The sequence below is a fragment of the Mustela nigripes genome, chromosome 13 (assembly GCF_022355385.1).
Source record: "Mustela nigripes isolate SB6536 chromosome 13, MUSNIG.SB6536, whole genome shotgun sequence".
Taxonomy (NCBI): Eukaryota; Metazoa; Chordata; class Mammalia; order Carnivora; family Mustelidae; genus Mustela; species Mustela nigripes.
The window spans coordinates 63,105,825-63,123,568 of NC_081569.1; the positions used below are offsets into that span (position 1 = coordinate 63,105,825).

General features: G+C 39.7%; 1 protein-coding gene across 2 annotated transcripts in view; it reads right to left on the minus strand.

The window, feature by feature from the left end:
- The window catches only part of SPG11 (SPG11 vesicle trafficking associated, spatacsin), an 85,176-nt gene that overhangs the window by 18,315 nt on the left and 49,117 nt on the right, over positions 1 to 17,744 (minus strand). The window contains exons 23-28 of one of the 2 annotated variants that reach the window (XM_059372719.1): positions 17,553 to 17,661; positions 16,011 to 16,170; positions 15,363 to 15,635; positions 14,542 to 14,742; positions 13,578 to 13,685; positions 518 to 680 (exon numbers count right to left, since the gene is read on the minus strand). In XM_059372719.1, coding sequence (XP_059228702.1) covers positions 518 to 680; positions 13,578 to 13,685; positions 14,542 to 14,742; positions 15,363 to 15,635; positions 16,011 to 16,170; positions 17,553 to 17,661 — 1,014 coding nt within the window. The remainder of the gene's footprint in view (positions 1 to 517; positions 681 to 13,577; positions 13,686 to 14,541; positions 14,743 to 15,362; positions 15,636 to 16,010; positions 16,171 to 17,552; positions 17,662 to 17,744) is intronic. The other variant, XM_059372720.1, reaches the window with a different exon arrangement.

The window sequence follows — 17,744 nt, forward strand, 5'->3', positions numbered from 1 at the left end:
AAAACATCAGAATCTAGTAGGAGACAACAACATAATCATCCAACAGAAACTTAAAATTATCAAGTAGAAAAGAAGGTTAAGGCAGTAATTGGTTTCACTTGATTGGCAAAAACCTTAAGAGACTGCCATTGTCTGGAGGAATCTGCAAAAAATAAGCATCACTGGTCTTTGAAAACTTCAAAATGGATTAGTCATTCCTGAAGCAGAGTACGTGACCCCGAGCAACGATGCCATGTTAAGGAATGACAGTGACAGGGTGGTGACTAGCCAGGGGGAAATGCAGCTGACAAGTCCTCAGAAGAAGACAATTGTATTATTTAGGTTGTCTCCAGTTGTGCTATGTTTCAAATGCTTTAACCATGACTGCAGTTTCCTGCAACCTCTTCTTCATACCTCATTATGGACTGTAAATGTAATGTTATATATCATATGCATTTTCACTTTCTGAACACCTTTCTCAAGTACTTTCAAGATTAAGGAAGCTAATTTCTTAACAACAATTTAAGGACTGTCTTACCATCAGAGAAGAGATTTTCTATTCCAACAAAGAGCTGTAACAACTTCCCCAGTTCATACTGGGTCCCACACTGCTGCAGCATAAGCTTCAGAAGAAAACACACGTGCTCCTTCAGCCATGGGGCAGGGATGGTAGCGTGGACCCCTGTGGCTGCTGTTTCAACCTAGGCAAATAAGAGGGGGTGAGGAAAGCTGCTTTCGCAGGAACAAATCAAAACTTCCAAATGTGGAAAAAGCTAAGAAAGCCACAATACCATGAGTCATCTCCTCTCACAAAGGGGAACGCTTATTCAGGTCCTTTCCAAATGCCAAGAATTGGAAGCACGGCTCAGAGGAGGGGCAAAAATAAGCCCTCCTTGGCAGCTCTGTGGTCTGTCTCTCTGTGGGATGTCCTATTGGAGAGAGCTGTGTGTGTCAAAGTCAAGGATGAACAAGAGACCTAAAGACTGAATGCTAACTATGGAGTGAATGGATGCAAACACCCTCAAGTTAGTGACTGCCCAAGTAATAACCCTGTGGGTTTCTGTGACATTAACCCAACACATTTCACTTAACAGCTTTTGAGAGGGATGTAGGCTTGCCCTGGAGTCCAGAAGATCTGAAATTCACATATTAAGACCTCTTAGAAAGATTTAATGTGGGGTACCTGGCTGGCTCAGCGGGTTAAAGCCTCTGCCTTTGGCTCAGGTCATGATTCCGGGGTCCTGGGATTGAGCCCGGCATCGGACTCTGCTCGGTGGGGAGCCTGCTTCCCCCACTCTCTCTCTGCCTGCCTCTCTGCCTACTTGCGATCTCTGTCTGTCAAATAAACAGAATCTTTAAAAAAGAAAGAATGAAAGAAAGAAAGAAAGAAAGAAAGAAAGAAAGAAAGAAAGAAAGAAAGAAAGAAAAAGAAAAGAAAGATTTAACGTTGCCCAACTTATTCGACCTGTTTGCTTGTAGTTTCTACTACCATTAGGGGAGAATCTCGATTAAGAAGTCTGGATTTATGGCACTACAATCGAATACTAGAAATATTAATAGGAAGATGACCCCAAGTGGGAAGCTACATTAGCTGGAATTAGAGCATGAGTTCTTAGCCTTTATTTACTTGTTACTACTCTTGCTGCTGTTAAGAAGAGGGTCTACAGCAGGCAGGTGATGGAACTGGTCAGAAGAAAAACATACATGGAAGTCAAGGGTGGAGGCAAGGATGGGAGAGGAGCACTGTCCCTCTATAGAGACAAGCTGGAGCAGAGGCAGTCAGGTCAGAGTAAGAAGACACCTGGGAGGCCCTAAATATACAATGAAAAACTATAAAACTCCTAAGAGATAATATAAGAGAAAACGCAGATGACCCTGCATATGGTGATATCTTCTTAGGTACAATGCCAAAGACATTAATTCATGAAAAAAATTGATCAGATTGATTTCATCAAAATTAAAAACTTCTGCTCCACAAAACAGAATCTCAAGAGAATTAGAAGGCTAGCAACAGACTGAGAGAAAATATTTGTGAAAGACACATCTGATGATGGACTGTTATCCAAAATACACAAAGAACTCTTGAAGTGGCAAACAAACAAACAAACAGCAATTCTTTTTTTCTTTTTAAAGATTTTATTTTTTCTTTGGCAGAAACAGATCACAAGTAGGCAGAGGAGGCAGACAGAGAGAGAGGAGGAAGCAGGCTCCCTGCCGAGCAGTGAGCCCAATGCAGGACTGGATCCCAGGATCCTGGGATCATGACCTGAGCTGAAGGCAGACACTCAACCGACTGAACCACCCAGGTGTCCCTAGAGTAGCTGTATTCTTAAGTGCAAAATCTTGGAAGAAAACACTAAAAAGAAATGAGCTATTAAGCCATGAAAAGACATGGAGGAAACTTAAATGCATACTGCTAAATGAAAGTAGCCAGTCTGAAAAGTCTACATTCCATGTAATTCCAATTATACCACATTCTGGAAAAGGCAAATGATGGCAATAGTAAAAAGATCAGCAGCCGCCTGGAGTTGGGGGTGGGAAGGGATAAATAGGTAGAGAATAGAAGACTTTTTAGGGCAGTGAGACTACTTTGTAGGACACGAGAACAATGCATGTATGCCATTATACATTTCTCCAAATGTATATCCAAATATATATCCAAAGAATGCACAACACCGAGGCAAACAATGGATTAGGGGTGATTATTATGTGTCACTATAGGTGCATCCTTGGTAACAAATGGACTGCTCTGGTAAGTAATATTGATAAGGTGGAGGCTCTAAATGTGTGGGGGGGGGATATACGGGGAATCTCTTAACTTTCCTCTTAATTTTGTGATTAACTAAAATTGCTCTAAGAAATAAATTTCTTGGAATGCCTGAGTGGCTCAGTCATTAAGCAACTGCCTTTGGCTCAGGTCATGATCTCAGTATCCTGGGATCAAGCCCCATACTGGGCTCCCTGCTCAACAGGGAGCCTGCTTCTCCCTCTCCAGCTCCCTCATGCTTGTGTTCCCTCTCTTATTATCTCTTTGTCATAAATAAATAAAATCTTAAAAAAAAAATGATGGTGGCATTGGGCAGGGAGCTGTAGAGTGATAAAGTACCAGGATCTGACTCCTCACTTAGACAAATGCACTGGCAAAATTCGTTCAATGCAATTATTTTGGAACTCTAGAGCCTGTTGAAGGCTTGCAAGTTCCAGAGGAAGACCTAGTGGAAGGTAAATTGTTAATAATCTTGGTTAATTTCAGTCCCTAGCAGTGGTGGCTACCCACTCCCCACCCCTAGCCACAAGGGAGGCAGCTGTGCAGGTGCATGTTCCTGGAGTAGCTTGCACAGCTTGTAAGAGTTGCAGGGACAAAAAGGAACCTATCCACCAAGTATCAAAAATTGGTACTCTGATCATTGGTTGCTGCTTCTGACCACAGAGGTCTAGGCAAGGAGGTGGGCAGCCATTGTTTCACCTCACCCACTGTTGCCAGCCCCTCCCCCTCCAACTGAAAGGACTTCCAGGAGATTTAAAGGGCTAGCACCAAGTCACTTGGGTGACTTAGTCAGTTGAGCATCTTCCTTCGGCTCAGGTCATGATCCCAGTGTCCTGCGGACTGAGCCCCGGATCAGGTTCCCTGCTCAGTGGGAGTCTGCTTCTCCCTCAGCCTCTCCCTCTGGCTTGTGCTCTCTTGCTTTCTCTCTCTCTTAAATAAAGAAGGAAAATCTTTAAAAAATAAAAAATAAAAATAAAGCACTGGCACCCTTTTCCTCACCACTCCCTTCATTTTTTGATTTTCTCCCGTTCAGGAGCCAAACTTTAAAGATTAGGACAGTTAAAAACAATTTTATGAGCAAAATTAGAAAGTGACTGTGTATATGCAGGGAAAGGCTCACAAAAGACCCAAGAAGACTTTAGGTCTACACTTCATGCTGATCCTTGCCACAGAAATGACTTTTGCCTATCCAAAACCCAAAAATAATAAATAAAAACTAGCAAACCCTGGGGAAGGAGGAGAATATGATTTCTAGGGTTACCACACTATTAGATCCAAATGTCCAAAGTTCAACAGAGAATCACAAGGTATACAAAGAAACAGGAAAGTAGGGTCCATTCAAAGAGACAAAAAATGACAAAAACTGTTCCTAATGGCAGATACTTGAGACACAGATTTTAAAACAACTGTTTTAACTAAAGATGTAGAGAAAGTCAAGAAAACAATGTGTGAACAAAATGGAAATATCAACAAAGAAACAGAAAATTGAAAAACAAAAAATTCCAGAGCTAAAATGTAAAATAACAAATGAAAATAAAATTAAAATAACAAATTTACTAGAGGGATTGAAAGGGAAATGTGAGCAGGCAGAACAAAGAATCAGCAAATTTAAAGGCAGGACAATGGAAATTATCAAGTTTGAGGAAGACTGAAGAAAAGCAAACAGAGCATAAGAGACCTATGGGACATTATCAAGTGGACCAACATAAATATCATAGGAGTCCCAGAAGAAGAGAGAAAGGAGTAGAGAGAATATTTAAATAAATAATGGCTGAATAAGTCTCAAACTTGTTGACAGACATAAATATAAACAAAATAAACATCCAAGAAGCTCAACAAACTCTAACAAGGTGAATTGAAAGAGACCCATAATGAGACACATTATAATGAAACTTTTTTAAGATAAAGAACAAAAAAAGAAATTTGGAAGCAACAGAAGAGAAGTGACTGGTCACATGCAAGGGATCCTAAAGAAGATTATCTGCAGAGTTCTCATTAGAAACTTTGAGGGCCAGGAGACAGTGGGCTGATATATTTAAAGTGCTCAAAGAAAAATACTGTGACCAAGACTCCTATATCCAGCAAAACCATCCTTCAAAAGTGAGAGGTAAATCAAGACATTCTTAGGGAAACAAAAGCTGAGGGGGTCTTTGACCACTAGACTGGCCTTGCAAGAAGTCCTGTAAGGTAAAATGAAAGGACTTTAGATGCCATATGCAGAAATAAAGAGCTCAATAAACATAATACATGGGAAATTATAAAGGCCAATATTACTGTAGCAATAGGTTTCTATTTTCTATCTGATTTAAGAGACTAGTGCATATAAAGAAAATTATTATATATTATTTATATATAATATATTATTATTTATATATACATATAAAGAACAATTATTAGTATAAAAGCTGGTATGACTATAACTTTGGTTTGTAACTCCAAATTTTGTTTTCTTCATAATTTAAGAGACTAATGCCCTGAAAGGAATTATTTGTTTGTCTTGAGACACATATTGTATAAAAATGTAATCTGGTGACATCAACAACTGAAGGTGTGAGATCAGAGCTGCAAAGAAGCACTTTTTTTAATGTTATTGAAGTTAAGCTGGCATAAATTCATGGTAACCAAAAAGAAAATAGCTATAGGATAAGCACAAAATGAGAATGGAATTTAAACATGTTGGGCTGGCGGAAAGGGCTACTTAAGATGGCGAAAGTTCCGGCCACCAGACCTGAATTCAGACAGAACAAAGGCCCAAGCAGGAATCTGAGACCCCCGCCCCAGGTTCCTATGGACCAATGGGACCCCGATGAGCAGGCGAGATATCTGAATAAGGGAAACTTGCCAAAAGACCCCTGAGCCCCGCCCCCCAAGACCCCTTAAAAGCCCCCTCCTCCCTGCCTTGGGTGCAACTTCCCCCACTCTGCTTTCCAGAGTTGCGGAACCTCGCCCGAGGGTGCCCACCTCCTCCCAGTGCAACTTTCTTGGCTCCCCTTCACCTGGGCTCTGAAACTTCACGGGAGAGAACCTTTAATAAACCTTGCCTTATACCCACTTTGCCTGGTGTTGTGTTTATCTCGCCGGAAAAACTTTACAAAACATTTTATTAAAAAAATCAACTAAACACAAAAGAAAACAGTAATGCAGGAAATAAGAAACAAAAAAGCTACAAGGCATAAAGACAACCACCAACACAATGGCAGAAGCAAGCTCTTCCTGGTCAGTAATTACTTCAAATGTAAATAGATTAAGCTCTCCAATTAGAAGACAGAGATTAGCAGAATAGACAAAAACACATGATCCAACCATGTGCTGCTGTCTACAAAAGACTCAGTTGAGATCCAAAGACATAAACAGGTTGAAAGTGGAAGGATGGAAAAAGATACTCCCTGCAAATAGTAACAAACAAATAAAAAGCAAGGGTGGCTATAGTAGTAACCAACAAAATAAACTTTAAATTTTGTCTTTTGTAAGAGACAAAGAAGGAGATTAGATACTAATAAAATGTTCGATACAGCAAGAAAATATAGCAGTTTTAAACATTTACATACCCAATGACAGATTATCAAAATATGTTAAGCATAAGCTGATGGAACTGAGGGGAGAAACAGTTCTATAATAACAATTGAAGACTCCAACATCTCACTCACCATAATGGATAAAATAATGAGACAGAGATAAGAAAACAGAGAACTTAACACAATAAACTGAATAGATCTAACAGACATATAAAGGATGTTCTACTACCCAAGAACAATAGAAAACACATCCTTCTTAAGTGCACATGAGATTATTTTCTAGGACAGACCACAGGTTAAGCTATAGGTTTCAACAGATTTTTAAAAGATAGAGATCATATGAAGTATCTTCTCTGACCACAAGGGGATAAAATTAGAAGTCATTATCAAAAGGAAAACTGAAAATTCACAAAATTATGGAAATTAAAAACACATTTTTATATAGAGAGAAGTCTCAAATTACTAAAATCAGAAATGAACATGGGGCCATTATTACCCTTTCCACAGAAATAAAAGGGATTATAACAGAGTACTATGAACAACTGCATGCCAAAAAGTGGATAACTTAGATGAAATGGGCAAATTCCTAGAAATGCAAAACCTATCAAGACTAAATCACAAATAGATAATGTAAGGAGATTGACTCAGAAATCAAAAATCTCTCCACAAAGAAAACCCCTGGACAGGATGGCTTCACTGGTGAATTCTAAAAACATTTAAAGAAGAACTACAACCAACCTTTCTCAAACTTACCCAAATTACTGGAGAGGAGGGAACACTTCCCAATGCATTTTATGAAACCAGCATAATCTTGGTACTAAAGACAGATGAAGACCCTGCAAGAAAACTATCAACCAGTATCCCTTATGAACACTGATGTAAAAATCCCCAAGAAAATACTGGCAAACTGGGGGCACCTGGGTGGCTCAGTCGTTAAGTGGCTGCCTTCGGCTTGGGTCTTGATCCCAGGGTCCTGGGATGGAGCCCTGCATTGGGCTCCTTGCTCAGTGGGAAGCCTGCTTCTCCCTTTCCCACTCCCCCCTCTCTTGTGTTCCCTCTCTCCCTGTGCCTCTCTCTGTCAAGTGAATTTAAAAAAAAAAAAAAAAAAACTGGCAAACTGAATTCAGTGCATTAGAAGGATTATTCACCATTACCTAATGGAATTTATTCCCTGGGATGCAAGGATGGTACAACATAGGAAAAAAAAAATCAATACATATAGTACATCAACAGAACGTAGAAAAGAAACCCACACGATCATTTCAATTGATGTAAAAAAAAAAAGTATTTGACAAAATTCAATACTATTTCAAGGTTTAAAAAAAACCAAAAACCCTCAACAAATTGGGAATAGAAAGAAACTACCCTACATAATAAAAGCCACATGTGAAAAACCCACAGTGAACATTTTACTCAATGGTAAAAGACTGAAACCATTCTTCTAAGATCAGGAAGAAGGCAAGGATGCCTGCTTTCAACACTTCTATTCCACACAGTACTCAAAGTTCTAGCCAGAGCCTATAGGCAAGAAAAAAAAAAAAAAGAGCACCCAATTTGGAAAAGAAATAAAATGACTTCTGCATGATATGATCCTATATGTAGAAAACCCTAATGATTACTTACACACACACACACACACACACACACACTTGGAATAAATGAATTCAGCAAAATAGCAGGACACAGAGTCAATGCACAAAAATCACTTGTGTATCTATACACAAACAATGAATAATCCATATAGGAAACAATGCCATTTCTAGAAGCAATAATAAATAATAATAAATTACTTAGGAATTAACCAATGAAGTAAAAGACTTGTACAGTGAAAACTACTATAAATGCGTGTGATGTTCATGGGTTGGAAGCCTTAATGTTAAAACATCAATACTATCCAAAGTGATCTTTGAATTTGATGCAATTCCTATCAAAATCCTAACGATGTGTCTTTACAGAAATAGAAAAAGCCATCCTAAAACCATTTGTGACTTTGAGAGACCCTCAATAGCCAAAACGATCTTGAAAAAGAACTCTTCCGGGGCGCCTGGGTGGCTCAGTGGTTAAGCCGCTGCCTTCGGCTCAGGTCATGATCTCAGGGTCCTGGGATCAAGTCCCGCATCGGGCTCTCTGCTCAGCGGGGAGCCTGCTTCCTCCTCTCTCTCTCTCTGCCTGCCTCTCTGCCTACTTGTGATTTCTCTCTGTCGAATAAATAAAAAAAATAAAATAAAAAAAAAATAAAAATAAAAAAAAAAAAAAAAAAGAAAAAGAACTCTTCCTCCTGATTTCCCAACTTACTACAAGGCTGTAGTAATCAAAACAGTGTGCTATGGGCATAGAGACAGACGTATTGGCAAGAGAACAGAACTGAAAGCCCAAAAATATACCTTCACATATGTGGTCTAACGATTTTTGACAAGGGTGCCAAGATCATTCAATGAAGAAAGGACAGTATTTTCAACAAATGGTGTTGGGAAAACTGAATATCCACATGCAAAAGAATGAAGTTGGACCCTTACCAAACACCATATATAAAAATTAACTCAAAATGGACTAAGAACCTAAATATGAGATCTAAAATAATAAAAACGCTTAGAAGAAAATATAGGACAAAAGCTTCACAACACTAGATTTGGCAACAACTTCTTGGACAGGACACCAAAAGGCACAAGTAACAAGAGAAAAATAGGCAAATTGACTTCATGAATGCATCTAGAAACATTATCAACAGTAAAAAGGCAACCCAAAGAGTGGGAGAAATTATGGGCAAATCATATATGATTAATATTTCAATGGGTATTTTCAATAGTATACAAAATTCCTAAAAACAAAAATAAACAACAAAATTAAAAATGGGCACGAGACTTAAATAGACATTTCTCCAAAGATGATATACAAATGGTCAGTAAGCATGAGAAGATGCTCAACATCATTAATCATTAGGAAAACACAAATCAAAACTACAATGAAATACTACCTCACACCCATTAGGATGACTACTATTAAAAAAACAAACAAACAAAAAAACAGAAAACAATGGGGCACCTGGCCAACTGAGTCAGTAGAGCATGCAACTCTTGATCTTAGGGTCTCCACATTGGGTGTAGAGCTTACTTCAAAACAAAACAAAACAAAACAAAACAGAAAACAAATGCTGAAGAGGATGTGGAGAGACCAGAACCTTGTGGCAGTGTAAAATGGTACGTCCACTACAGAACACAGTATGACACTTCCTCAACTTATTAAAGATAGAGTTATCCTATCATCCAACAATTTCACTTCTGAGAGGATACACAAAAGAACTGAAAGCAGGATCTTTTTGGTTTGTTTGTTTGTTTGACAGACAGAGATCACAAGTAGGCAGAGAGGCAGGCAGAGAGAGAGAGTGGGAAGCAGGCTCCCTGCTGAGCAGAGAGCCAGACACGGGACTCAATCCCAGGACTGTGAGATCATGACCTGAGCCAAAGGCAGCGGCTTAACCCACTGAGCCACCCAGGCGCCCCTGAAAGCAGGATCTTGAAGAGATTATTTGTATACCATGTTCATAGTAGCATAGTTAAAATGTGGAAGTAACCCAAATATTCATGGATAGAGGAATGGATAAGCAAAATGTAGCATATACATAAAATGGAATATTTTGATCACATATGCAAAAGCATGCATAAAATATATCTACACTGTTGAAGGAAAAAATAAAAACAATTTTGATGCTGAATATACAAGGTGAAGAAATGGAACTCTACCAGTGCCTTAAATTACCCCTCCTGGACGACACTGCATCCCTACAATCTCCCTCCCAGGAGAAAATGTTATCTTGACTTTTTTTCCCCTTTTTAATTTGTACTTAAATTCAATTAATCAACATATAATGTATTATTGGTTTCAGAAGTAGAGGTCAGTGACTCATCAGTCTTATATAATACCCAGTGTTCATCATGCGCCTTCCATAATGCCCATCACCCAGTTACTCTGTCCCCCGCCCACCTCCCCTCCAGCAACCCTCAGTTTGTTTCTTATGGTTCAGAAACTCTTTAGATTTGTCTCTCTCTCTGGTTTCATCTTTTTCCTCTCTTCCCCTATGGTCCTTTGTTTTATTTCTTAAATTCCACATCTGGATGAGATCATATGATAATTATCTCTGATTAACTTACTTCACTTAGCATAATACTCTCTAGTTCCATCCACATCACTGCAAATGGAAATATTTCATTTTTTATGGCTGAGTAGTATTCTATTATATACACACACACATGCACATACCACACTGTCTGTATCCATTCATCTATTGATGGATCTGTGGAAAGAGCCCAGTTTGACTATTGTAGACATTGCTGCTATAAACATTGGGGTGGGGGCACCTGGGTGGCTCAGTGGGTTAAGCCTCTGCCTTCAGCTCAGGTCACGGTCTCAGGGTCCTGAGATCGAGCTGCACATCGGGCTCTCTGCTGAGCAGAAAGCCTGCTTCCCCCACTCTCTCTGCCTGCCTCTCCGCCTACTTGTGATCTCTGTCTGTTAAATAAAAAACATTTAAAAAAACAAAAAAACAAAAAAACATTGGGGTGCAGGTGCCCCGCTGGAACACCACATTTGTTTTTGGGATAAATACCCAGTAATGTAATTGCTGGGTTGTAGGGCAGCTCTATTTTCAATCTTTTGAGGAACCTCCATATTGTTTTCTAGAGTGGCTGTACCAGCTTGCATTCCCACCAACAGTGTAGGAGGGTTCCCCTTTCTCCGTATCCTAGCCAACATCTGTCAGTTCCTGACTTGTTAATTTTAGCCATTCTAACTAGTGTGAGGTGTGACTGATTTGTATTTTCCTGATGCCAGGTGATGTGAATAATTTTTCATCTATTGGCCATTTGGATGTCTTCTTTGGAGAAATGTCTCTTCATGTCTTCTGCCCATTTCTTGACTGGATTATTTGTTCTTTGGGTGCTGAGTTCAGTAAGTTCTTTGAAGATTTTGGATACTAGCCCTTTATCATTTGCAAATATCTTCTCCCATTCTGTTGGTTGTCTTTTGGTTTTGTCAACTATTTCCTATGCTATGCACAATCTTTTCATCTTGATGAAGTCCCGATAGTTCATTTTCACCTTTGTTTCCCTTGCCTTTGTAGATGTGTCTAGTAAGAAATTGTTGCGGCCGAGGTTAGAGAGGTTGCTATGTTCTTCCCTAGAATTTTGATGGATTCCTGTCTCACATTTAGGTCTTTCATCCATTTTGAGTCTATTTTTGTGTATGGTACAAGGAAATGGTCCAGTTTCATTCTTTCCCATGGGGCTGTCCCATTTTCCCAACACCATTTGTTGAAGAGACTGGCTTTTTTCCATTGGATATTCTTTCTTGCTTTGTTGAAGATTAGTTGACCATGTAGTTAAGGGTCTGTTTTTGGGTCCTCTATTCTGTTCCATTGATCCATGTGTCTGTTTTAGTACCAGTACCATACTGTCTTGATGATTACTACAGCTTTGTAATAGAGTTTAAGTCCAGAATAGTGATCCCACCAACTTTGGTTTTCTTTTTCAACATTCCTCTGGCTATTCAGGGTCTCTAGGCAGCATAAACATTTTAACAATATTTGTTCTTCCCATCCATGAGCATGGAACATTTTTCCATTTCTTTGTGTCTTCCTCAATTTCTTTCATGAGCATTCTACAGTGTTCAAAGTATAGATCCTTTGCCTCTTTGGTTACAATTATTCCTAGAAATCTTACAGGTTTGGGTGCAATTGTAAATGGGATTGACTCCTTAATTTCTCTTTCTTCTGTCTCACTGTTAGTGTATAGAAATGCAACTGATTTCTGTGCTGAATTCCTATCTGAGTTCCAGCAATTTGGGGGTGGAGTCTTTTGGGTTTTCCACATAAAGTATCATGTCATCTGTGAAGAGGGAGAGTTTGACTTCTTTGCTGATATGAGTATCTTTTATTTCTTTGTGCTGTCTGTTGCTAAGGCTAGGATTTTTAGTACCACATTGAAGAACAGTGGTGATAGTGGACATCCCTGTCGTGTTTGTGACCTTAGGGAAAAGCTATTTTTCACCAACATACAATGGCATTTTATTTAGCATTTGAAAAGAAGGAAATTCTACATGGATGAACCTTGAGAACATCATGCTAAGTGAAATAAACCAATCACAAAAAGACAAATATTGTACAATTCCACTTATATAAGGTACCTAAAGTAGCCAAATTATAAAAACAAAAAGTAGAACTGTGGTTTCCAGGAGCTTGGAATAAAGGAGAAGGGGAGTTCTTGTTTAATGGGTATAGAGTTTTTACACATGACAACATGTGTAGGGTGAGGGGGATGGATGGTGGTGATGGTCACATAACAACGGGAATGTATTTAACACTACTGACTGTATACTTAACAGTTAAGATGGTAAATGGTATGTGTATTTTGCTCCAAAAAATAAGTCAAAAGAAAAGAAAGAAAACATATCTGGTAGAGCCCCAGCCATGGGAAGTGACAGACTAAGGAAATTAACATTCCTCTTTGTCGTGATTTTGAAACCTCAGGCATATTTGAATAACTGACTCAATATTTTCAAATAATGTAACTTTTAAACCTTTTATTACAGTTACTTATTGAGAGCAAAAGCCTAAACTGGGGTTCCACTGTGATATGTTTGTTAGGTAGAACCAGCATATAGTTTTGTCTCATTTATCATAGAGCTCTTGTAGGGTAGAGAAAACACAAAAGTGCTAAAACCCGAAGCAGAACTAAGGCATATTTCTTTTGCTTCCTTACAACTTCCCCTTTTCTTCCACAGGGTTAATTAGTTCCACATGATAAATAAGGCCTGAAATAAGCATTGAATAGGTCTGAAATTGTCTGAAATTGACCACACAGTTCAGCATCATTTTGGAGTGGGACCATAAAGATGGTTGATGAAAAAAGCCATTATTGTCAATCACCATAAATAAAGAAGTATTAAACACCCTTCACACTCAATACTGAGTTATCTTAGAGTGGCAAAATGTGGCCCATGAGGAACCACCACATTCCTCTTGAGCATCCACTGCAGGTCCTGGTAATCCCTTTCCCACTGAGCTTGGCTGCAGTTCAGGACACTGATCAGAATCAGCACTTCAGATGAAACTTCTCTGTCATGTCTGGCAACTGAGGTGCTCTAGGCAAAGCCACTGTAACTCCTGCCCTCCCTCCCCACCTCTGGAACAGTACAAATGAGTTAGTTTCAATTATGCCACCTCCCAGCTGCTTGCCTGCTGTCACAACCTGAATACTAGCAGGTAACAGGCCACACTAACCAATTTCAGATCGGTGACAAAGAGCAGTAGGGTTCCAACTTACAGTTTCAAAGCTCTTTTGGAACTCCAGAAGTTTAGCTTCGGCTTCCTTATAATTCTTGAAAAACATACACAGTTCATACATCTCCATCATCAACAGTAGTGGGGAATCCTTTGAGGAAGAGTTAGAATGAAATTACAAAATCGTGAAGTTGATCGATAGTGTTTTCTCAATGAATAATGTCAATGTAAGAGAAGGTTAAAGTAAAAACACAAGTACTACTAATAACAGTTACATCGAATTAAGTCATATAAGTTAAGTTTTTATTACTTTTACCTTTTAGAAAAAAGATATTTAGGCCAGGCACACCTACACAACAGTCTATTTTCTATTCTATACGTGGTCCACAGCACGTGAGCTGGAGACATTCCACTAGATGGTGCTACATATACTCCTGGAAAATGGGCTCTACTGAGCTGCCAACCTACTGCTGCCTGTGGTATTTCTATCTCTTTGGTGGAAGCTTTTCTGTCAGAAGACAGGAGTTTTGGAGTGAGAAACTATCTGAACTAGAAACACAGTACTTTACTCTAAAACTATCTGAACTAGAAACACAGTACTTTACTCTAAAATGAGGATACTACCACTTCATAACACCCTCAAATAATATAAAGTTCTTTGATAAAGAATCGGTAGTTCTGTTATCACTCTATGCTGTTGGATTTAAAAAAAAAAATCAAGGGATGCCTGGGTGGCTCAGTTGGTTAAGTCACTGCTTTCGGCTCAGGTCATGATCCCAGAGTCCTGGGACTGAGTCCCACATTGGGTTCCTTGTTTGGCAGGGAGCCTGCTTCTCTCTCTGCCTCTGCCTGCCATTCTGCCTGCTTGTGTGCTCTCTTTCTCTCTCTCTGACAAATAAATAAATAAAATCTTAAATCAAGAGATTAAAAACTATTGAAAAAACCAATGGGGATATTCTGAAGCAACCCTTTTAAACACAGGAACGAAATGAAGTGACTATAACTACCTTAAAGAAAAGTTGAAAACCTCTGATGAGAGTTTTGCTCTTCTGCCTTGTTAGTAATGTTCTCCAGATGACCGAGAGGTCTTGAAGGTCCCATATGTGCTCTTCCATTGAGCCCTGAATGTGTTCTGTTGCTTCAGCAGCAACAGTGTCCTCCACAGATGTGACGATCCAAACACAGAGACAAGGAATAGTACTGGCATCCTGCCGCAGGATAAAAACTTTTCAAAAAAAAAACAACAACAATTGCATCTGGATCACCTGACAGAGGGAGCTGGGGGCTCCCAGCAATGCTACAATCATGGATGGATGTTTCCTGTTCTGAACAAGTCACCTCAATACACTGGTTAACCTAGCTTGAAAGCTTCCAAACATGGAATAAACTCTAATGAACAACCAAGGCACTACTATAAACTGTTCTGCAGAGTGTAATCTATCCAAAGATCAAGAGAACAAATGGGTATATCCACAAGTTGTGGAAGTACTAAGTATAAGAAAACAAGACTGCCTTCCACAGCATCGGTCAGGGACTGTCTAGAATATCCCACTTCGCTGCTCAGGAGGCAGGGTCTTTTCTCTAGGACTTCCAACCAGGAACCAAAGCTCAGACCACTTTGGTTACTGAATATTAAGGTAGAAGGAAGTGTAATGGATGGCCTGGTGCCCAAGCTGGAAAAGCACAAAAGTGACAGTGACCTTGAAAACACACACTGGAGCCTTCCTATCATCATCACCCCATTTCCTCTCTGATGATTAGTCTTCCCGGTCCCTTTCCACCTTTTCTATTCTCTCTGGGTTCTTAATTTTGGCTTCTCATACCCTACCTGGAGACAGGAGGCCAGGACACTAAGGATAGGGGCCCGTTGTTTCACTGCTTCAGCGAGGAGCCAGCACCAGGAGTCTGGTTCCTCTGAGCACTGGAGCAGAACCTCAAATAAATCAGTCATCTCTTCTTTGTTTCTCTGGAGTTCCTGGGGGACCCTGTTGCAGACTGGATCACTGTCCATTTTGGAGTTAGACACTGAGGTCAAGTTCTCAAAAGCCAGTCTTAAATGGTCTTGAAGGACAGGACTGAAATACTGAAGGAGAGATTTCACCTAGAAAACATATTAGATATTTAAAAAGACCAATTTCATCTGGAGCCAAAAAATGTTAAAGAAAAGCAGAGGCAAAATTGTCCTTTCTCACTCTGAACCGTGTGCGTGGGAAGTGACCATATCATTTTACAAAGTTATTTGCTGCTTTGGGGTGAACTTCCATATTTAATCTGGAGTTGCAAAAACTCTTCCCTCAGCTCTTTAGTATGAATGACTAATCCTCTGTCTGATGCCAACCCACTGAACTCTTAATAAAAACAGTAATATCACATAAAACAAAAGCCTAGATATACACAATGGAAAGAACACTTTGTGTCCTCTGAGAAGCCTTCCAATTTTCTCTTCTTGAATAGTTGGCAACACACTGTGGCTTACCTCCTCTGGGTGATAGTTATGGAGCTGGCTATGGATAATGAACTGTAACCAGTCGTTTGCTTCGGCACATTCTCTGAGGTAAGATGTGCTCAGTTTCACATTGTGAAGCCTGCAGAACTGTACTGCTAATGCCCACTGGCTGCTAGATTCACTAGATAACCTGTAATTGGAAGTTGGGGCAGTAGAGGGAAAAAAAAGATTGTTAAAATACAGCTTTCATTTAAATGGAAAATAAGAAAAAATTAAACAAATTTAACTGCAGTATATTTTCTAAAAAATCTTTCAAAAATACCATGTGTTTGTTAAGCTCCTCTGGAAAATAAAGGAAATAAGAGGGCTCTTCCATCCATAATGCATAAAAGCTTTCTTAGCATACTGGGAGAATGCATTCCTTTAAGTATCTGTCCACAGAGAGGTTATATTAGCTATATACCATCTTTAGGAGAATTGAGTAAATAGTCACTCAAGAAATTCTGAGTGTTTAATTGTTTTGCATGACTCACTTTAGAGTATCAGAGCCCTGACAGATGCTTGGGCTTCCTCAGGGAGGGGGGAGTACTTGTTTCTGTTCATAGCCAGAGACTGTTGAGAACAGAGTCACCAAGAGCCAGTACAAGAAAATGGTGCATTCCCAGGGTCTGGGGTGACTAGGTCACCGCGGGTGGCACAGCACGGATGAAAGATGTTATCAATGTTTAAGTAGAGGGGGTTTTCTGGACAGATGGTCACCTCAACTTTCATTATCAACTAACATATGTAAGTAAGAGAAAATTAAAGACCTCACTTAGAATCAAATTTGTGAGATCCATCCCCCATCTTCTTCTCTCTCTCTTTTTTCTTTTTTATAGAAAGAGCAAGGGAGGGGTAGAGAGAGAGAATCTTAAGCAGGCTCCATTCCCAGCACAGAGCCAATTCAGGGTTCAATCTCACGACCCTGAGATCATGACCCAGGCCAAAAGCAAGAGTTGGAGGCTTAACCGACAGAGCCACACAGGTGCCCCCATCCCATGTCTTCTAAATGATTTCAACATATAACAAGACTTCTCTGACCAGCTGGGCAGTGAAGAAGACAGAGCTCTTCTCCATCTTTTGGAAACTCTTTTTCTAAAAAGTGAATAATTAGGGCGCCTGGGTGGCTCAGTGGGTTGAGCCGCTGCCTTCGGCTCAGGTCATGATCTCAGGGTCCTGGGATCGAGTCCCGCATCGGGCTCTCTGCTCAGCAGGGAGCCTGCTTCCCTCTCTCTCTCTCTCTGCCTGCCTCTCCGTCTACTTGTGATTTCTCTCTGTCAAATAAATAAATAAATAAAATCTTTAAAAAAAAAAAAAAAAAGTGAATAATTATCTGCACCCTTCTTCTACTGATGGCAAGAAGCATTTAAAACTCAACTCTCTGTTTATCAAGTGTCTGCTATATGCTGGCTGAGTAAGAAGCCCTGAAGGGATTGGTGAAAACACCTGAGTTGCTGGAAGAAAGACTACACAAATACAGTTTGGAAGAATAAAGCTTGTTGGAAAAGAGAATGAGGCTGCAATTCTACAAACCTCTTTATTTCCTGCTGCTGGATACTGTTCCATATCCCTTCTTCTAAGAGAATAAGCAATTCCTCTATGGTGGCCTTTTCACCCACAGCCAGTTTAGATAGTTTTTCAGCTGTAAGAAATACGAACAATAAAAAATAGTCAAGAGAAAAGGTCAGGAACTCTTCTGTTTCAAGAGTGTGGCCCAGGGCCATT